The sequence below is a fragment of the Magnolia sinica genome, chromosome 19 (genome assembly GCF_029962835.1).
Source record: "Magnolia sinica isolate HGM2019 chromosome 19, MsV1, whole genome shotgun sequence".
In the NCBI taxonomy this organism is placed as follows: Eukaryota; Viridiplantae; Streptophyta; class Magnoliopsida; order Magnoliales; family Magnoliaceae; genus Magnolia; species Magnolia sinica.
Genome location: NC_080591.1, coordinates 49,395,689 through 49,418,719, shown reverse-complemented (window position 1 = coordinate 49,418,719; position 23,031 = coordinate 49,395,689). Strand labels below are relative to the sequence as shown.

General features: G+C 41.5%; 1 protein-coding gene across 1 annotated transcript; it reads left to right on the top strand.

Annotated features, from left to right (window-relative positions):
• Positions 1–957: 957 nt before the first annotated feature.
• LOC131234868 (bifunctional nitrilase/nitrile hydratase NIT4B-like) lies at positions 958–11,456 on the top strand. Its single transcript, XM_058231853.1, has 5 exons — positions 958–1,357; positions 5,202–5,381; positions 7,810–8,103; positions 9,308–9,589; positions 11,013–11,456. The coding sequence occupies exons 1-5, from the start codon at positions 1,216–1,218 to the stop codon at positions 11,162–11,164; spliced, it is 1,050 nt and encodes a 349-aa protein (XP_058087836.1). The 5' UTR covers positions 958–1,215; the 3' UTR covers positions 11,165–11,456.
• The last annotated feature ends 11,575 nt before the right edge of the window (positions 11,457–23,031 follow it).

Sequence of the window (23,031 nt, the reverse complement as noted above, 5' to 3'; positions counted from 1 at the left end):
ATGTAATTTAATTATTAGATTTTCTATTAATATTTTTAAGTTTATTCTCAATGCTTAAATTGAGTTATTACTCCATATTATAGATTTTTAGCATTTGTGGGCCCACTTTTATAGCTCACTTGATGATTGGTTTAGCTTAATAATTATCTCAAATATTCATCTTGATGGGCTTAACAAAATAACATATTTGATCCTATGTTTTTTTATATGATTATAACATTTTAGAACGATTTCTCAATCTAAACTATGCTCGATGTGAATATATAGCTTTCTACCTGTAAGTAACATACAGGTTATCCAAATAGAAAAAGTAACTTACCCGTAAGTGACTTACAACTTACATCTAAAGAGATTACCTGTAAGTAACTTTCACCTGTAAGTCACTTATAGGTAAGTCACTTACAACTTAAAAGAACCTGCAGCATCCAAACAGACCCTTAAAAAAAAAAAAAAAAAAATTCTGTCCGCCGATCACGCCAACGGAGACGAGATGTGTGATATCTTCCGTGATGGATTCCATCCAACCATCAAGTCTCACGCATAGTTTGCAACCACCGAAAGAACCCCATTTACACCGCCATCCTAAACCCGGGAAGAGGTACATAAAAACCCTAATCTACACTATCAAGATCATCGTCTATCAGCGAGATTTGGGTGACATCAAGTCAGATGAGATAAATGGATTGGATGGCATGTAAACACCAAGTCGCGTCTGGTGCAAAACTGATGGTGGACGTTCTATCCTCAATGTTTCTATTTTGTGGCCTACCTTCGTTTCAGATGATCATGAATTTTAGGTTCAATGGTTAAAATGAAGATCTATACCTGATGAACAGGTTGGATCTCAGAAAAATATCTCTCTACCTGCGAAAATAACACCGAAATGTACCAAGCCAGCCGTTCATCTGCAATTATCCGAAAGCAAGAAGAAGCAAAATCCATCTAGAGTGGATTTAAATACTCGGGCGGCTCCAGCTTTCAATAAACGGATGGTCTTCCTATGCTATCCCTCGACGCCAAGGAAGCTGTCCAGGACCATCGCGACCTTCTTAGCCGGCGCCACCCTCTTCTCCATCGGTGCGCACCCGTCGTGCTTTAACGTCGCCCCTCAGCAAGCTCGCACCAAAGCCCGCAACGGTTTCGTCAAAGAGCATTTCCGGAAGAAGTACGGCAAGTGAATCCGCCGTTCATCTATCTCTGGCTTCAAGAAAATCAATGGCTCCTGTTCCTTCTTCGGCTCCGATCGACGGCCCGCTTTTTTCTGAGGTCAATATGGGTTCGGACTCCTCTGCTCAAACGGTTCGAGTCACTGTCGTGCAAGCGTCCACTGTTTTCTACGACACCCCAGCCACTCTAGGTATTCCTTCATGATCTTCTTCTTAACTTGTTCGATTCTTGCATCTGAACCGTCAATATAGTGAGCCGTGTTGTGGATGGTGCATGATACTGAAATATGGATTGATTGGATGGTTCTGATGTCTGATTAATGGCCATTTGCTTGTTGAATTGGATGGCGGCCTAGCACAACAGTTGGATTCATGGATGAATTGGGCCTCTGATTTTTCTTTAAAGATTGGAGCTTTTGGCTGTTGTCTGTTTTAGTAATATACACTGGATGTTCAGCGATCAGACGGTTAGGATCATCTTTTCTGGTTTGTGTTTCTGATTTCGGCCCATCTAAAGTGGACTCAGCTTTCGTAGTGACCCCTCCAGTATCGAGCTCGGTACTGGTCGGTGATGGGAAAGCTGTGTGGGCCCCAACATGATGTATGTGACTTATCCATGCCGTCCATCCGTTTTGTCAGCTGATTTTTAGGGCATGAGTAAAAAAAAAAGAAGAGGCAGATCTAAATCTCAGGTGGACCATACCACAGGAAAAAAGTTGCGATTGAACGCCAACCATTAAAAACTTCGTAGGGCCCACTGTAATGTTTATTTGCCATCCAACCTGTTGATCAGGTCACACAGACCTGGATGAAAGGAAAACCCAAACATCAGCTCGATCCAAAACTTTTGTGGCCCCAAATAAGTTTTTAATGCCTAAAAATGAGCTGAAAAACTGAATGGACGGCATGGATAAAACATGATTTCTTATGGTTTGGTCAACTTGAGACTTGGATCCGCTTCATTTTTGGTCTCATGCCCTAAAATGATCTGAAAAACTGAATGGACGGCATGGATAAAACACATACATCATGGTGGGGCCCAAAGAGTTTTTTCCAGTACCGAGCTCGGTACTGGAGGGGTCACTACCCAATCCGAGTCCATCTAAGGTGGGGCTGCTGATTTCAACGGATTAGTTTGAGAGATCTCAATGGCACATGCATGATGGGTATGTGCATATTTATGGATCATCATACTTCGCTAGCACATTGTGTTAGACCATGGTGATAGTCCACTGCACCTTTTTAAGTGTGATCCATGCAATCCAAATTGCCGGCCCATTGTGTATGGGGATAGCCCAGAATTTACACTAGTTTATTGAATTCGAACTGCTGACCGCTTTATTTTCAATGATCTATTTAATATAGATTAATTGGATGGTCAGGATTGTTCGATCACTGTTATTATTGTATTATGATCCATACATAAGGGTCCTTGCAGTTTGGATGGTGTGGATAAATGTGCATGTATACCACGTGCACATGAAATACCAGACTTAGCACATGGTGTTCAGCTACCAATATCTTCATGCTCATGTTGTGATTTGTTGCTTTTGTATTTGCATTTGCCTTTGAAATCGTGTTTTAGTTGAATATGGTGTTTGGATGCATGCTGTTGACACTAATAACAGTGATTAATTCAATGATGTGGAATACAAAATTGTGTTTTCCTTTTCTTTTCTCACCATTCATTCTAGCCAAACCCAAATAGTTGGGACAAGGATATGATGTTATGGATGTGATTTGGCCATTCATATCGAGGGACTAGGCTCCTAATTTAGATTACTATTTTAAAAAATAAATAAATTATAATGAATAACAGATATTTTATTTAAAATAAATAACCTAGGAGCACATCAAAAGGAAGGCATGGAGTTGCTGAGTGCCAATACAAAGATTTCCAAATTTTGAATTTCGTTGCTTTCAAGATGGATTTTAAAGGAATGCAACTGCAACTTAAGAAATGCAAAATGCAATTGCTTGTCCTCCATGGAAGCTTGCTTTCATTCTCAATGATTTACAATTGCTTTGTCACTTTAGAGAGATTTGTTTTAATCATATTAATCGGGAATTTAGTGATATTGCCGATTCCTTCGCTGATGGGTCTATAAGCTCTCTGAATGTTTTCAATATTATCATTACACTTGATATTGCACTTAGGGAATGTAAATTGTTGAGGGTCAAATATTGCATATTATCCCCCATTTATTACTTGGTTTTATGAACATGATAATGCTTAATATTCTATTTTAATCATGTTTGTGTTACAAGGTGAATTTAAGAGCTTGGATTGAAAAGGATGCTAAAAGCATGAATTTAAAGCTCAAGAATCACCAAAGCCAAGGATGGATCTTGTGAGACCAAGAATAAAGAATTCGCATGCCAAAGATCCAAGAAAATCAAGTGAAGAATGTAGAGTATGGAAGACTTGAAGTGAAGAAAAAGAATCCTTAAATTGTCCTGAAAACAAACATATTCCTGAAAGTGTCCCGAAGAAGCATATTCTGAAACGCTGGGGCATTCTGTGAAATTGTGCAGAGTAAAGCCTATTTTGGGAAACTGCATAAATTTGAGGTGATTTTTAGAGATTTCCAACTAGGTGCAAAAGTTGGAGTTCCACAAGTATAAATAGGACTTCCTAGGATGTTCTTAAGCATCTTATAGGGTTTGTGGAGTGGAGCAAAAGCATGAAGAAGCCGTCACCAAGAGTTTTTCTTGCCTTTCCTTAGTTGTTTTCATACTTTTCTTAAGAGATTCTAGTTCAATCATGTCTATGGTTGGCTAAACCTCTTAGCTAGGGCTAAGAGGTGAAGCTTGTAGCGTGATGAGATGTTTTCTATTGCTTTGATTCATGTTTAAGTTGAACTATCTTTGATTATAGTTTGATTATAAGAAATACTTTCAGTTTTTAATGATTTGTTGTGACTTAAATTACAATAGATCTGCGATAGCTTTGAATATGTTCGTTTCACGTATTGAGATTGTGAAATTAGGAAATCTCGTTGTTCACCATCGTCTCATGGGCATGGTTGGGTGATGGAATCCTTCTAATCTTCATGATTCTCTTATGATTGGTTGTGGGATTGGTAAATCCTGTCGTTTGTCTTGTCTCATGGGCATGGTTTTGTGATGGAATCACTTTCAGTTCTCATACTTCTCATCCATTGAAAATTAGGTCAAAGGAAGTTTAGATTTGGTTTTACTGAGATATCTTCCAATTGGATAAGATGAGACTCTGATTCCAGTTGCGTCATTGGATCAAGCATAGATCTCCCTGATCTTTACAAGTGAATCCTTGGAAACCCTAGTTTCCCACCTTTGAATTTCTTAAGTTTTTCATTAAATCTCTCACAATTACTCTCTATACTTCCAGACTTAGCTTTTCATCTTTTTTTAGTTCTTCTTCTAGTTGCTTTCAGAATACTCACGAGATTAGTCCCTGTGGATTCGACCTTAGTCTCACCGAGATTATTACTACATCGCGACCCTACACTTGGGGTTGTGAACATAAATATCAGGAAATATTGTAGATATTGCATAAAAAAATTGCAGTCTTAGGGAAATGTTCGGAAAACTTTTAGAAAAATGGTGTAACTTTTCAGTAAAACTTCAGGAGATGTTAAGGGTCTGCTTGGGTAGGAGAACCAGTGTAATCGGGATTTAGTCTAATCTTGATCTTGTCAGGTCCCATGCCTTTCATGTAGGATTTACCACAATAAAGCAGTGCTTTCCTCCACACACACACACACACACACACACACAGACAAAATAATTTTTTTTAAAAAAAAAAACGCAATTAATGAAGTTTTAGGAAAAATTAAAAATGGCACTCGTTGTGTTTATGTGAAGGAATGCTCTGGTTTAGCACGCTGAATTGTATGCGGAGGGCATGGAGCCCAAAAAAAAAAACAGGATTAGAGTTGATCCTGATTTTGCAGGATCCCCTACCCAAAAAGACCTCAAAAGACATACGAAGGTTAAGATTTTTCTATTGTATAATACCTGTAATTTATGTTTGGTTGTTGTTCTTATGAACAGATAAGGCAGAGAGACTGGTTGCAGATGCTGCTGCATATGGGTCACAGTTGGTTTTGTTTCCAGAAGCATTTATTGGTGGTTATCCCCGTGGCTGCACCTTCGGTGTTACAATTGGTAGCCGTTCAGCCAAGGGAAAAGAAGAGTTCCGGAAGTATCATGCTTCAGCCATTGATGTGCCTGGTAAAATCTCTTTCTGTTTGGAGAAATTATGAGATTCATGCACATTCATGAATGTACGGTCACTGAGCTGTGCTTCCACATGTACACATTATTACACATTAATGAACTGTACTTTTCCTGGTTAACATGACCCTATATAATTCCTCTTCCATTTTATTGATGGTCAGTTTTGGTTTTCGAAGCAAATAGATCTGTTGGCTGATAAATGACTGGTTTTCAAGCATTTCATTTAGGTACTTGTTGAAACCATGCTAAGATAAGTTGCAGCACAATATATGGTAGATATTCATGGAAATTAATGCCAGCTAGTTACATACTGACCTGCATTCCTACAGATCCTCTTAGTGAATGCGCAAGTACATTATTCATACCTGAAAACCACATATGGCTATATGTATTTCCAATGATTGCTGTATTCCACCAGGACTCGTGGGATAGATGGTAAGTGCTGTCAACAGCCTATGCTGGTGCTGTTTGAAGCCTGAATTTTGAAATATTTCGGGCCTATTCAAAATTTTGGTTTTGCTCAGCCCGTGCAGTGAGTGGCTTCATGTTGTTTGACATGATGGTGTACAAGATCAGACAGCGGGCCACTTCCAAAAATTTTTCAATTAAAATGAAAGTGTGGATGAAGTCAAGATGAATCAAGTGGAAATTGGAAAAGGGAAAATTTTGGATCTCCATGAGCTCTATAGATTAGATCGTTGTCATTTCTTTGAAATATTACTTCCATGAGGTTGTGCCTTTTGCATGGTAAAACTTGGACGAGTCGGCTTGGACTTGGTGGGACCTAATCTAGTTTGATGCCCCAAGTCACTTCTGATTGGGGGAGTTGGGCTGATTTAGACCTGACTTGCGTGACCAAGTGGGTCCTAATTAAACACAAATCAAGCATAATTTGATAGTTAGGGCCAGTTACTTGTAAATATGATAAAAAAGATGGAAAAAATGTGGTGTGGTTTTCCCCCTTCTTTTGATATTTTCCAAAATGGTCCACTCTACTTTTGTTTACCGAATCTTGCTCTTTTTATTTATTTATTTTTTATTATTATTATTATTATTATTGTGTTTTGATCTATAAAATAGGCCTAGATGAGTTTAAAATTACTTTGTAAGCTTCCTTTATGTTTGCAATGAGTAAAGAAGTGAAAGAACTTTCATAATGCGCCCTTTATGGCTGTATTGACCACATAACAGTGCTGATACAGACATGTCCCCCCCATCTTTAAAAAAATAATAATAATAAAATAAAAATAAAATTGTAACTGACAATGTTTGATGTTTGCACGGGTAAACAATGGTTGGTGTTTGATTACTAGACATGTCCCCTGTTTTTGAATGGACCGATTCAATACTTTTAAGAGTGCCAAGTGTCATGAAACTTCAGTCTCTGATGAGCAGTGCTGTATTCCCTCGGAAAAGTTAGGAGCCTATTGGCATTCATTTTATAGAACTAATCACCTACAACCCCTTTTTTCAACCATTTTGCACTTGAATATATGTGATGTTTTCAAGTGGGGTGTGCATGCAACTGACTGTAGGGGTCATCCCCTTCATTTTATGTTGCTATCTTCCATAAACGGGTCACTGATAGTAATCTGTGAGACTGTTTGGATTTGGGCAAAGTTGTATCCCAACTACTGGTCATGGTCAACCTACATGTCCATGGTTTACCAACCCGCTTGTGCACGGCAACTAATGAACTTTTGGAGAGGTAGTCATGGATGGGTGACCATTAGACCATTGATTGGGTGTCTTTAGTTGACAGGTGGAACTACTTGTCAATGGCCCTTTATAGTTTCGGTGCACATAAGGATCATATTTATCTGTGCACGTGTGCAACGTATTTCAATGTGCCACGTGTGCTACCATCCAAGTTTAAGCATCCCACATGTGCATATATGCCACCATCAATCTTCACCATTAAAAAATGTGGCACATGTGTCAAATGTACACATGTAAGTGTGCCTCTAACCGCTCTTTAATTTCCCTACATGTGCCACAATCTATCTTGTCCATGACACGGTGTTGGAAACAATGGAGAGAACAACTAGCCACCAACAACATGTCCATGACCACCTAACCTTGACAGCATGCCATAGATTGATAGTCATGACACTACTTTGCCCAAATCCAAACAGGCCCTTAGCTTGCTCAATCATAAACTTTCAATCCAGCAATTCTGATCTTTTATTATTATTATTATTATTAGGAGGTCTTTCTTGTTTTGAAAAAAGCATGGTGTCCAGAACAGGTTTTCATTTTCCTTTTGTGTTTATTGAATGGTTTTACTGTTTCGAGCTTCTGGTTTATTTGGGCAAAGTTCTGGTCTTAAAAAAAAGAGCTTCTAGTTTATTTAATAGGAAGGGAAATGTTATCCTTTGGATTCAGAACCTTTAATCAATGTTATCACTATGTATGCATGCAGGTCCTGAAGTTGATCGCTTGGCAGCCATTGCTGGAAAACATAAAGTTTATTTAGTAATTGGCGTGATAGAGAGGGCAGGTTATACACTTTATTGTACGGTTCTCTTCTTTAATTCTCAAGGCCAGTACATGGGGAAGCATCGCAAAATCATGCCGACAGCATTGGAACGTATAGTATGGGGTTTTGGAGATGGATCGACTATTCCCGTCTTTGAGACTCCAATTGGAAAGATAGGTGCTGTCATTTGCTGGGAGAATAGGATGCCTCTTTTAAGAACAGCTGTATATGGGAAAGGTAAACCTTTTGACACTAGGCTTTTGCTGTAGTTTTAGTTATTTATTATTATTTGAAAGTGGATCTTGGCATTATTGTTTGTATCTTAGTTGCATGATCCTTCTAAGTTGGTGTTGCTCCTACTTCAAAACACGCTTTGGTTTCGGGAAACTGCTCTAACTTCCTACTTGAAAACATTTTGAAACAGATGCTTCCCCGCTCTCTCACCCAAACCTGTTGCTACTTCACTTTATGCTTCGTGCAATTATAGTTTATATCTAAGTTAGTTATAAGGCCCTCAATATGATTTAGTTCTGTACATGCGGATGTGCATGAGATCCCAATTTTTTTTCTGCTGCAACCTATCACTATTGAGCCGTACTCACTAATCATGCCATTTGGATACTCCTAGCCACTGATTGGAGGACTTTCTACAAGTCTACAAGTGTTTTGAAAAAAAGAAAAAAAGAGAGAATTCCAGGGGGCCATTGACATTCAATAGGCAGCTAGGGGATCATCTGCCCTTTGTGTGATTTCTGAGGCATAGCCCATCCATGACAGGGCTCCTCAACAAATGAATAGAAGATACATATATGGATATTAGCCATTACATTTCTTTTAGAAAGAGATTCTGTTCAAATGAACAACAATGGCATGGTTATAGAAGCCTATCTGGCACATGTATGCTTTAGGGGACATCATGGCATAACTTTTTGAGGTGTAGGGATCTAAAAGATTGAATGGAAGGATACATAGACAAGTAAATCTCTTATGAGTTCTGTAGTATTCCTTTTAAGGGGATTCATCATTCGAAGGGAATTAGGCTACTCAATAATTTTACATTTCATTTATGTTCAAGTAATTTAGAAAATAAAAGTTGAAGGAAGAATGAATCAATGAAATATTCGTTGGTCCTTGCTGGGAGCTTGAGTAAGAAATAGATTTTTATGGGGTTGTTTTATTTTTATTTTTTGAACGGCTATGGGGTTGGGTTTTCTAGAACAAAATTCGAAAGTGAGAATCAGTTTCTTTCTTTGGTGTAACTACTAGTGCCAAAAGGCCTGGCTCAATCAGTTCTAAATCATGGCCAGGCTCCAGGCCTTACCATTCTCTCCCTACATGCTTCCTCTTCAACTGCTGGTGGATTGAAAATGTAATGTACATCCAAATGCACCCTTAACTTTTAGTCCCTGCATCACTCACAGGACTTGCTGTGCTTTTGTAGGCATTGAGATCTATTGCGCACCTACGGCTGATCCCTCGGACACATGGCATCCATCGATGATCCACATTGCCCTAGAGGGTGGATGCTTTGTTCTGTCTGCGAATCAGTTCTGCCGAAGGAAAGACTTTCCACCTGCACCAGATTATGTATTCATTGGTCCGGAGGATGAATACTCGCCAGACTCTGTTGTGTGCCCGGGAGGCAGTGTGATTATTTCACCATCAGGAACTATTTTGGCAGGACCCAATCATGAAGGAGAGGCCCTCATCTCCGCTGATCTCGGTATGACTGCCTCCTTCGCAATCAATTCTGCTCAGATGATACTTATTTGGTAAATATGAAAAAATAATGTGCATGTGGGGGTACACCCATGATTCGTTCAAAAATGAGGGAACAAGTTCCATGGTTGGACTTGGACAAGTCCCATTTGACTCGTCTGAGTCAACTCAAGACTCAGTCAGACACAATATGGTTTGAGTCACTTGACACCCTGAGTAACCCTTGACTCAGTCAAGTTGACCAATTTATCTAGACCCGGGCGAGTCCCAACTTGACTCCAGACTGGACGAGTTGGTTTGAGTCCCCATGTCTTTTAACCATGACGTTTTCTGATCTGATGGCATGTGACCCAGCCATTCTACATACCCCCTTATGTGCCAATGTGGCACACATCAATGGGTTCCAAGCTATCATCATGCAAGCCCCATTGTGTACTCTGGCCCAAGAATGAGGCTGGTCAGGGCAGGCCAGTGTAAGCAAAAAAGTAATGGATGGCTAAGAAGAATTGAGCAGTGATCCACATTCTGTGTATATGTGTGGCCCACTTGATTCTTTATGGTGCGTGCCTGATGGATAGCTTGATTTGGCACATGTTTTCCTTGAATTAGCAAACCTTGTAGACACATTACAAATAGACGCCCATGCATGCACATGCAAATGAGTGCATGCTATGGCGTGGATGTGATTGTATGGATTTCCATGAGGTATGAGGAATCATTTTCCCCATCGGCTCATTTCAGATCTGATGTTCTGATCATTCATGAATGCATGATGATAACACCCACAGTGGGATGGGGGATACACCCAAATATATTCCAGACTGGATGATCTGAAACATACACTCCCCTTTTTCGGACCATTTTTGTAATTTTTCTCAACTGTTGATTTCTTAGATGCTGGTTGAAGGCATGCGATTTTGGGCACCCTCATCAATGGGTGGGCTCCCATCAGATCAATGGTTTGGATCAGCAAATCATGGGTGTCACCACTACAAAATGAGAGTAGAAATGCACTATTGACAGCTCAATGCATTAGGAACCAATGATTCCTCAAAATTAGGACTGCAACTTGGGTTCGGGTCAACCTGAACCCGATTGACCCAACCTGACTTTGGGTTAGGTTGTCAATGTCCTCACTCGGGTTGGGTTCAGGTTGGAAAATGCCATCTGATTTGCAGTCGGGTTGGGTTTGGGTTGAGCAGATTCAGGTATGGTTAGATTGGGTCAGGAACAATCACATGTATTTGGGTTAGGTTGGGCCGAGCATAGAGGAATTTGGGCACCTTGGGTTGGGTCAGGCTAAAGTTGGATCCTAAAACCCAACCCAACCCAACCCGCCGGATTTGCACTCCTACTCAAAATACAAGCCTGACCCTTTTTCTTGTTCTGATCTTTAACACTGCATTGATATTCCAAATGATGTGCAGATCTTGGAGAGATTGCACGGGCGAAGTTTGATTTCGATGTGGTTGGACACTACTCGAGGCCGGACATTCTGAGCCTGACAGTGAAGGACGATCCCTTGAATCCGGTCACGTTCACCTCCGGAGCTAAAATTGAAGGCTCTCAAAAACCATAACAGCCTCTTTCAACAGGTTTGCAGTTCAAGATCTTCCCTTCCATCCCTTTGTATGTCTTACTACTGTACTAATATTTGTGTGTGGATGGATTGAAACTCAGTTCCTGTGTACTATATCAGTCACCACCGAAACCGGGTCATATCGCCCCGCATCAGGCCGTTTTGAGCTGATGCAGGTCTGTACAGCTGTATCTTTTATGGACCTAACCGGTTCAGATGAGGTGGTACCTACCAGATTCAAACAATGCTTGGGTGATTTGATGAAAGCTGTGCATTTTGTGTGTTTCTCTCAGATTGGAAATTTTACATATAGGGGTGGACTCCAGTTTGGGGACCATGTGATGCATGTATGACATCCAAACCATTGATCAGATTAGTCTGCCCATGTTACTCTTAGGGCCTGTTTGGATGCTTGTAAGTTGGGTAAGTGGGAAGTGACTTATAGGGAAGTTACTTACAGGTGGTGTTTGGGGGAGAAAATTTACCCGTAAGTAACTTCTACCAAAAAACTGTAGGGAGAAGGGGGTGAGAAGTCACTTCCCAGTAAGTCACAGGCTCAATGGTTGGATTTTAAAAAGATAGGAAAATGGAGAAACGCACCAACCTGCCAACCACCATTAATGCCATGAAGCTCCAACCAATGAAGAATCAGCTCAAATATTTATCTTGATCGGCTTAATAAAATGACATATTTGATCCCATGCATTCTTATATAATTTTAACATTTTGGAATAGTTCTTTAATCTAAGCTCTGCTAGGTGTGAATATACAACTTTTTACTTGTAAGTAATTTACAAGTTATCCAAATAGAAAAACTAAAGTACCTGTGAGTAACGTACAAGCTATATCCAAACAGGTTAGACTATCACATGTAAGTGACTTTACAACTTAAAATAACTTACAGACATCCAAATATTTATCAGATGGATTGGAACATCCTGTTCATGCATCTTTAATTTTTTAGCCATTCATGGTAGGGCCCACCAGATTGAAGGTCTTGATTGACAGGTCACCCTATCACATGTGTACAGTAGAGAGATGGCTCTATCTCTCTTGACGGATACACGTGGTTGACATGTGGGCTGATGGAATACTGGTGCCCAAGAGCTTTGCTAAGCGCACTCATGTGCAATAAAGCTCGTGTACACGGCAAACCTGTGCCAGCATGGCAGGTGAGAGATCGTATCCATCCATCAGGTTGATCTGACCTTTTACGTGTTTTTCTAAAAATAAATATGGTTCACTAAGCATGTGGGCCCCAATATTAGAAAGAGGTGGATGGGTTACAAAACTTCAGTAAGTCTCATAGCCGCACATTTATTTTTTGGAACTGTGGCCACCCTGATCAGTGGATCAACCTGATTCTTTGGGCTAAGGCACCAATATAATGCTGCCTTTCTAATAGAAGGATTGGATCTTGGACCCGTTATGTCATGTCATGCTGGCGCACGTGTAGCTTGTATGGAGCTTTATTGCACACGCGTGGGGCACAACGTAAATGGGTCATCGTTAAAAAAAATAAATCATGCTGTCGGGTTACACAAAACAGCCTATTCTTTCTCACCTTAATTTTTTTTTTCTTTTAAAAAATGGATTTCAATAAGATCGTCCCGTTTGATCAGATTTTGGAGGTGGGGCCAACAATTTGGATGGTCTGGATTGCGGGCGCCTATGTACCACATCTACAGTGATGATCATACTACCTGTGTTGGCGAGTCGGGTGGTGTCGACGGAGTAAGATCCAGGAGCTAGTTTCCCACCGGACGCGGATTTCCTGAGAAAGCCCGGAAGTTCCTTCGCTGAGATGCAAGTGGGACTCACCGTGATGTTCGTGAGAAATCCACACCTTCCATCCGTTGTGAGAGATCATTTTACGACATTAGACCAAAAATGAGGTGGATACAAAACTCAAGTGGGCCACACGAGAGGGAAAACTGGAAAAAGAATTTTGTACCGTTGAAACCTTCCTGAGATCTACCTTGATGTTTATATGCCATCCAAACCGTTTATAAGGTCATTTCCACTGGAATGAAGTGAAAACACCACAAGCTTAGCCTGATATGAAACATTGTGGCCATACAAATGTTTCAAACAGTGGTCACTGAATTCCAACTGTTTCCTTTTCTGCGGCCCACTTGAGTTTTGGAGCCACCTTTTTTTCTCATGTCTTGAAATGAGCTCTCAAAACGGATGGACTGGATTTCTCACAAAAATCACAGTCACAGTTGCCTCACTTTGGATCCAGAACTTCTTCAGCAGGAAATTCGCTGTTTTTCCCACCGACTTGGTTGAAAATGGCAATTAGTTGTATTGGAAATGGTACGACCATCACGTGGGTCCCACCTTTGATTTTTCATTTATTTTAGAAGTGACTTTGATAAGATGATGCGAAACATCCTTTTCATTGCATGGCATAGATTGATTATAGGAAATTCCCCTCTTTATGTTTCAACCTATTAATGAGTGGAGCGAGGACTGGACTTTTGGGTCTTTTTTTGACGAGTTCTCAGAAAATCTCGCCGGAATCATTGTGTCACATCCAGCTAGAGTGATAGTTTGTCGTTATTTCCAAAATGGTAGGGACACATTCACCGTACACGTGGCATGCACATATTAGCCCTTGAATTTAGAGCCTTTGGTGAGCATATGCCTCACCGAACATACCCCTATGATCTGATGGCGTTTAATTGAGTCACGTACTGATGTCAGATATGGAAACACCCGCTACGGCATAACACTTAATCCGTTAAAAGGAGTATCACGTAGGTATTTCCCTAACCATAGGCCCCAATCTCACATCGTCTTGGAGTAGAGACGGTGGTGCCACCATTGTCGTCATACCAACACAGCGGTACCTCTGGCTCTGGCCGTCCAATCACTAAGGGCCTGTTTGGCCGGACAAATCCCATGGGATTAGGAGGGATGGGATGGATTTTAAGGTAATGATAGTGGTGTCACCGGATTGGTTTAGGGCATGTTTGGGCGATGGGATAAGAAGGGATCAGGTCGGATGGGATTCAAAAAAAACATAATTATTGCCCATTGCAGGGATTGTTCCCGTTGCAATGGGATAAGATTAATGCCCTGCTTTGTTGATAATACGGCGGTACATTGAGTGGATATACCCACCATTATTCAAAATTACTGAGAATAACACACATGTGCTATATCTAAATCGTTCATTTGTTTTGTAACCTCATTTTATGGCATGGGCCTAAAAATGAGGTAGATCTAAAACTTATGTGGCCCCAAAGAAGTTTTCAATGGTAAGTATTCAATCCTCGTTGCTTTCTATGGTGGGGTCCACTTGAGCTTTAGATTTACCAGATTTTTTGGCCCATTCTCTAAAATAATCTCAATAAATGGGTGGACGGTGTGGATATAGCCCACACATCATGGTGGGACCTACATAACTTGCTAACATTGAGTGAAATTGGCACGGGACCCAATGCAATTCCATTTAATGTAATTCCAAGCTTTTCCATTTCTTCCCAAACATGGAGTGGAATTGGCACGGAATCAGATGAATCCCATCCCACCTAATCCCTTCTAATCCCACCGCCCAAATAGGCCCTTAAGATCCCTATATACCACGACAAGTTCATTAAGTCTGTTTGGCACTCCGGGCATATCCCGGAATTTTACCTTCCAGGCCATCCAATGAAGGGATGAGATCAATTTTAAGGTAATGATGGTGATGTCAGTGGATTGTTTTAAGATCCATGGGATTGTTTATATCTCCAGATAAGTTTACCGAGTCTGTTTGGCTCGTCATGTATATCTCGGGATATCGCAATCCCATCCCTCGCAATACCGTGGGATCGGTCTAGCCAAACAGGCCCTAATGCCCGTTGGCTTAGCATGCATGAGCCTCCCATGAATCTCATACGGGTGATGATCCATGCCATCATCCATACCCATCTATCATCTATGTGAGGGTCAGGCTCATGCCAGCCTATGTTGAAATTGAGCCATTGGCTCATACCATCCAAAACTATCACTCAAAATGCTTTTAAAAGGAGTTGGGAGAGTAAAAGAGGAGCAAGAGAGATCCCATGAAGGGGAGACATAGAGAGTATGGTAGGGAGAGAGCCAACGAGAGAGCCAGAGACTCTTTTCTCTCGGTCTCTTCTATTCCTTCAATATCTTTTACTATATTTCAACTTCAAAGCCAATGGTACATTTTCAATCTATCTTTTGCAAGTCTGTACATTCCAACATTCCTTCAATAGGCTTTGCTTGACATCACATAAAGTATGCTATACAATTTTCTTTTTTAAGAATGTTCTGTATCAAAAAACGTGATCTAAAGGAGTAGTTGCAAACTTTGTATTCCTTTTTCTTTTCCTTATTTCTATCGAAAAAATCATTTTCTATCATTTCCATTTCATTTTCACTTTATCTTTAAACATTTAAAGTTTAGTATTTTACCGGAAGTTCTTTGAATCCCCTTTGAAAGCGTATACCCTGGTAAAATAGATATCATATTTGACATAGACAGTAAAAGGGTGCCTAGCCTCTTCCTTTTTTTTATAACCATGGTGCTTACCCAGAATTTACGTCGCATACCTATCCAAGACTAATCTAAGTCGGTTCTAAAGCCCTCATTTTGGCTAGTGGCGGCTTTGATTAATACGTGCACACGAGTAGGTTGCATGATGTATTACAAGCGGTATAAGTATAATCATTAACCTTCTTTGCTCAATTCCTCTGTAAGGTTCAGGTATGGAGGTCTTAACTATAGGTTTCATTAGATCTTGACCTTCATACATTATTGCTCATATCAACCAAGCATCTAAAATCATTAACCTTCTCTTCTCAACCCCTCTGCTAGGTCCGATTATGGAGGTCTTATCTATGGGTTTCATTGGATCTATATAAACTTTAGATCTGGACCTTCACATGTTATTGCTTGTATCAACTGAGCATACAATATTCTTATATCGTTTCGACTCGTGCAGCCATTAGACGGTCTGACCCAGATAACTATTGGGGCAGCTCATAGCGGGAAACCTCCTGCCAACGTCCACAAAATGATGATTGTACTGGGGAAATGTAAGACTCCGTCCATTTCGTACCTTTTCTATGCCTATGTGCACGATGATCGACGCCCTTAGCTAGACTTGGATTAGCCGTGTATAGTGCACACCCAACTGACTAGAACCCCAAGCCTCGAAACCCTAGCCATATTGACCGCCCTGTCACCACGGTCACATAGGTACCACCTGTGCATCCGTGCGACGCTCCGTTAGTGAGATACGCCACGAAGAATCATTAGTGTATAATGTGCGCATGGCGCTGTATGTTTCATTCCACACATGTGTCCAACACATGCTATCCACACATGCACCATACCACACATGGGTGAGGAAATCTTTACTCATGTGTGTGATGTCACCCTCCCATACCACCCCTCTCTTATGTGTACCCCAAAGTCAACTCTTCTCCATACTACACCCTATGCATGATCTCATCACACCATACCATCCTATGTCCCTTTAATGCATAATTAAGTCCTAATCATGCATTACTTACCATAATCCTTGCCCAAGCTAACTATAATCATATTAATCTAATCTAACCACATTTTTAGCCATTTCTCTACAAATACTCCTCCATTTCTTAACATTTTCACCATTTTCTACAATAAGTAAGAGAGAGAGAAAGGTAATCCTAGTGGGCCACCATCAACTCCATCAATCCATCTCAACCATCTATTTTGATGATCAAGGTGAGTACACCCCCCTCACTTGTCTTTTGGTGTATTTTCTTTAGTTTATTAGATGATGATTGAGGGACCCACTTGTAGTGGGGCCCACTATGATGTTTATATGTCATCCATTCCAGTCAACAAATCTCTTACATGTGATTAAAGGGAAGACAAAAGATCAGCTTATTCCAAAGCTTGTGTCGGACCCACTAACCGTGGGCTGCACCATGAGGTTTGTCTGCCACCATTCAAACCTCTTCATGGCCATGGCTAGTTGTCATCTTTTCCTGATGAATAAATCAATAAAATGAAACAGATTTGGCAGCCAACCATGCGGATTGAACGATCACCATTACCCAAAAAAAAAGAAAAAAAGAAAAAGAAAACAATTGCCAACTCTGGTGGTGGGCCATGCTTGTACACATGTGGCGTCTACCCTGGGATATGTGTTGTATAATTACAACGACCCTAGTTGGGGCCTTCTTTGATGTATATCCATCCGTCCCTACATTGTCCAGAAATCTGGATTGCATGATGATATGGGTTGCACCCTAATGCCAATAACGTATGTGTTTGATCCACACCATCCATCTGGTGGTGGCCCATCGAGATGCCCACGTCAAATCTACACAGCCCGTCTGTTTTGGTAGACCACAATATAGCAAGGCACTAACATCCAAGTAGATCTAGATCTTAGGTGGGTCATACAAAACATGAAACAGTAAGAATTGAACACTTACCAGTGAAAACTTCCAGGGCCCACCATTCATATGTAACCCATCCAGGCCATCCAAGTTTTTATCCCAATTCATCTGGGGACACATGTCCCTATATGCAATAGACCCAAAATTCAGGTGGACCCCACCATAGGAGGCAGTGAGGGTAATGTCACCCATGGTTGGATGTGCATGTGCCCATCGTAATTCCTATTTGCCATCTAACCTACTGCGAAAAAAAAAAAAAAAAGGGAGAGGCAGCAGCGGGACCTGCGATCCCAGGATGTGACAGCCTGGTCCCATGTTGCTGGGCCCACCGTGATGCACCTATTCGATACTCAAGCCATCCATCCACCGGTGGGACCCATTATGAAGTAAAAGTTATATCCACCATTCATCTATTTGTTACCTCTTTAGAGCATTGAATGGATTAGATTTAATGTTCATGCGAACCCCACTATGATGTATCTATTTTATCGTCACCATCCATCCACTTTGCCATATCATTTTAGGCCGTGAGTCCAAAAATGAGTGACATCTGTGCCGAGAGAAACAATGAGGAATGACTCCTACCGTTGAAACCTTACTTGGGTTATATGTAAATTTTATTTTCTTGGCTACCTGGGGGGTGTGGGGGCCACCGGGAACTCCCACCATGATGCTCATTCTCCAAACCAAGTAGCCCTCCATTTTGACCAACAGGTGGCCAACGGGCCTTGGTGGGCCAATTGGAAATGAGATGGGTTCAAGTTCAAGTGAATGACACCATGGGCGCCCATTATAACTTTTTTTGGGCCGATCTCTACAATCCATAGGGCCCATTGTGGACTCTTGCCCCCATGTAGGAGAGACCCTTAGGAGGACCCTACATTTTGGGCACTATAGACATCAGCGGGGCTTTGTGGGCCACCCAAAAAAAAAAAAAAAAAGAATTAATGAAGTAGATGCACACCTCAGTGGACTACGTCTAGAGCTGTACACGAGCAGAGTAAGCTTGGTTACTCGCTCGACTCGACTCAGAATTACTCGACTCGACTCGACTCGTCATGAGTTTGACCGAGCACGAGCTGATTTTTTATACTTGTATTGATTTAGAGTAGAGTACGAGCTTGGCAATACTTGACTCGAGACTTGACTTGTGTGCTCGACTCGGTACTCGACTCGTACTCGAGGGTATTTGTACCCACCAAAAAAAAACCCTACGCCCTTATTCCTTCTAGTCGTTTTCAGCAGCCCGCCCATTCGAAAAAACCCATTTCCTTCCCTCTCAGCGCCCGTTCGAAAAAAACTCATTCTCTCTCTCTCTCTCTCCCCTCTCATTCCCCTGTCCGGTACTGTCCACCGTTCGACCCATCTCTCTCTCTCTCTCTCTCTCTCTCTCTCTCTCTCTCTCTCTCTCTCTCTCTCCCTTGTCCAGCGATGGTAGTCCCTGCTGCTCGTCCCTGCGGCCCGCCCGGTGCCCCTGTCCGGTGCAGCAGCTCATCCCTGCCACTCGTCCGCTGCCGTAGCTCGTCCCTGCTGCTCATCAGTCATCCCTGCCTTGCACGCACGGTGCCAGTCATTCCTGTCGCAGCTCGCCCGGTAATGTGTGCTGTTGATTTATTATTATTATTTTTTATATAAATTGTTAATATATGTCAGAAATTGATTTATTATTATTTTTTGAAATATTGTATGGTGTTGATTTTTTTATTTTATTATTTTGTATAAATTGCTAATATATTAATATATGTCAGAAATTGTTAATATGTTAATATGTTAATATGCTCAAATTCGGACTCGGACTCGAACTTGACTCGAAAACTCGTACTCGACTCGGCTCGATTTCTGCTCGTACTCAACTCGTACTCGAACGAGTAGAGCACGAGCAGGGAATCCATGCTCGATGCCCGAGCAGAGTCGAGTACGAGTAGGACTCGGGTAGTGTGAGCCGAGCATGAGCTGGGCAATACTCGGCTTGACTCGACTCGTGTACAGCTCTAACTACGTCGACATGATAACAATAGTAATTGATCATTCACCATTAAAGATGCCCTAGAGTCCACTGTACTGTTTACATACCGACCAAAATGTCAAGATTGTGGGGCTCACTGTGGACTCAACACGAGGTATGTGATTTATATCGATGTTCATCTACGTGTACAACAAGTTCTAGAGCATGGTATAATAAAATAGAGCATGCCCAAATCTGGTGGCCCACACCAGTTGATTATCCAGCAGATGGGCCCTCTTGTGGGCCTACAGTGACGATTATTTGCCATTCAACTTTTTCTTATGACCCTGGATGGAGTGGATATCAAAACTTTTGTGGCCCAAATCATATTGTCATGAGATGCTTAGGCGACCACTAAACTATGTAGACTTATTGTATAATGTGGCCCCGAATCATGTGATCATGTGATGCTTGGGCACCCTAGACCATGTGAAATTGTACGACCTGCGAGGTCCACAACCATGAGATCATGTGTTGTGTTGTTGCTATAAATTGTGCATGACTGAGTTCCAATCCTTAATTAAGTAGCTATATATCTAATGTGTAGACAACCCTTGACCATGTAGAATTGTGATTGGAGTGTGGCCCTAAGTCATAGGATCGTATGACATGTGTTCAATGTTAACGTATGTGTGGACACTAGTGGTGTGAGGGTGCGATGGATGTATAGGTATGAGCAATATAGTGTAGTGATATGTGTCAAACCCTTAATTATGGGGTAATGTGATGTATGCGTGGCCACCCAATCATGCGCAGTGGTGGTATATATGTAGCTATCTAATTGTATAATTATGAAATGCACATAAAGCCACCTAACTGTATGGAACAAACTAGCTGTAGACACCCCACCTAGGCTAGTATCTTGAGAAAGCTAAGACAATCCGGGAACCATGATCATATCATAAACCAAACCCTAATCCCAGTTTAAACCCTAATTCAAATCGTAAACCAAAAAACCAGCCTAACACTAACCCAAACCTCAGCTTAAACCCTAAACCCAGCCTAACTTCAGCTTAAACCCTAACTTGAGCCATCACGAGCCATCATACAAGCCAAAGCATACCCATACCTTTACCCACAATCAATCTATTTTCGAGTCACTTCAGGTCATGATCGAGCCAATTTTGAGCCATTTTCAAGCCAAATATAAAAAACGGAACTTTTGTTCCGAGCAAACCTTGCCCGGGCGGTAGTTGGACTACCGCAGGTGGTAGTCTAACTACTGCCAACCGTAATCAGAGTGCCACTCCAGATTTGACAGGTGTCTCCTTTGACCACATAACTGTCCCTCGTCTCAAAGTCAACTTTCATATAGATTTACCCCCTCCCCCCACCTCAGCCCACCTTATTTACCATTTTACCAACCTCCAAGAGGCAATGAGAGCATGACAAATGACATTCCTCTCTCCTCAAAAAATCCTAAGCTGCCATGTCAGCTTTTACCCCTCTCAAACTCAGCAATTACAGCAATGCCATTGAAAAATGCTATAAATAGCCCTCTCCTCTTCACATTTCACACAACTTCTTATTTCCAAAATCCAAGTGAGAGAGAGAGAGAGAGAGGAAGAGAGTGAGGGTGAGAAGGAGCTTCCAAGCCTCTAAGATCAGATTTTTCAGCTACCCCTTAGCCTCCTCCTAACCATCTCAATCCACAAGTCTAGCCCGGATTGACCATGGTGCAATCTATGTCCTAGCCTACTCAAGATTAAGCTAAAAATCCTTTCATTTTTACATACAAGCATTCATCATGACATTTCTTCTCTTCTCAACCCCCCTACTTCTCTAGATTTCTAGTGAACCTATGCTCTGTGACTTACCGTACATCGGATCCTGTCACATCAGAAATTCTAGTAATCTAGTCTACTTTTTTTTACCTTTTTTGGATAAGCATCATCACATCTGCCTTCTAGACGCATCATTAGACGTATGGTCTGTGGGTTGCCGAAATATCAGATCTTGCCGCATCAGAAATTCACGTGTGCCTAGTCCTATTCCAACCACATCATTCATCTCTTGAGATTTCCTTACCACACTAAGTAGAGACCATACGTTTGTATGGGCAGAGAGGGTACCTAACACCGTCCTTCTTTGTAACCGAGGTCCCTTATTCAGAATCTCGGATCGCAGACCACGAGTCAATCTAAGGTGGAAGAATCTTTGGATTTCTTCAACCTTACATATTCCGCGAGTTTTAGCCGACTGCGGGATTTTGAGATTAAGGGGCTAGTGGCGACTCCAAACCGACAATCAAGGCTACATACCCTACAACATACACACAAGAGAAAGAACAAAAGTCAAGATCTCCTAAGAGCGTGAGCGCCGATCTCCCAGCGTTCACAGAATGGCGACTCCGCTGGGGACATGCTAGAGCGCACTAGTTGAGACCCGACTCGAAAGTGTGTGGTATTCCAATCTCAAGGGACATTCATCATTGCATTCATAAAAAAATACATAACAGTCATGAGACAAACAAACAAACAAACTAAAAAAACATTAATCTTTGGCTTACGTTTATTTGGGATCAATCCTAGCCACGACTACTCGATCCCATGCAGCTATAGCTACCCATGAAGAAGAGTCGGTAGCTCTACCGACTCCTGAAGCATCAGTATTGGCACTGGCACCGGTGCCTATGCCTTTGGCAGCTCCAACAGATTTGCCAATTACTGCAGCCTTGAGTGAGATGTCTCAAAATCTCAAGGCACTGCAAGTGCTATTACTTCGCTTAATACCAGGCGTCATATCGAGCATGCAGTGGCACAACTTAGTGCTCAAAGCAATTCAATCCCACAATTTCCCTTTGCTTCCTCCCTTCCTCCTCCAGCAAATCCCATTCTACCTTTCCCTACAGAATCAACACAAGATCACCAACATCCTCTTCCTAGTAGGAGATCTGGTTAATTCCAAGGGGCAAAACCCCTCTCATATGGTCCTTTTGAACTCGCAGAACTCCGAGAGCAATTGTGCGATATACAGAGGATCTCCCATCCACCAAGTTCAGGGATCTTTGCCCCTTCCCTGATGCAAAGGTACCTCAAGACTTCGAGGTATCAAAATTCAACAAATAAGATGGTACAGGGTGTCTTATAGACCACTTAATGGCATTTTGTGGAGAGCTTAATACTCTGGTAGGTAATAATGGAGCGTTGATCCATTTGTTTAAAAAATCCTTGAAAGACGATGCATTAGATTGGTACAAGTCATTAGATTGCCATCGAATTAAGACTTGGGAATAACTTTCCCAAGCTTTCATTGATCGTTTTGTGTACAATTTTAATGTAGTGCCCAAAAGGGTGGATCTTGCTGCCCTAAGGTAGATGAATGATGAGTCATTATCAATTTACGTTGGACGGTGGCGGGCCATGGCCACCAGAATGAAAACACCCATTGATGACGAGGAGCAAATCTACATGATCATCCACTCGGCAAACCCGAGCATCTTTGGATA

What these genes read in the sequence shown, in the direction of transcription:
- LOC131234868 (XM_058231853.1), top strand. Translation starts at nt 1,216, where the DNA reads ATGGCTCCTGTTCCTTCTTCGGCTCCGATCGACGGCCCGCTTTTTTCT. An exon ending in AACAGCTGTATATGGGAAAG is followed by an intron (nt 8,104 to 9,307) that starts GTAAACCTTTTG and finishes GTGCTTTTGTAG; the next exon opens with GCATTGAGATCTATTGCGCA. An exon ending in CCTCATCTCCGCTGATCTCG is followed by an intron (nt 9,590 to 11,012) that starts GTATGACTGCCT and finishes AATGATGTGCAG; the next exon opens with ATCTTGGAGAGATTGCACGG.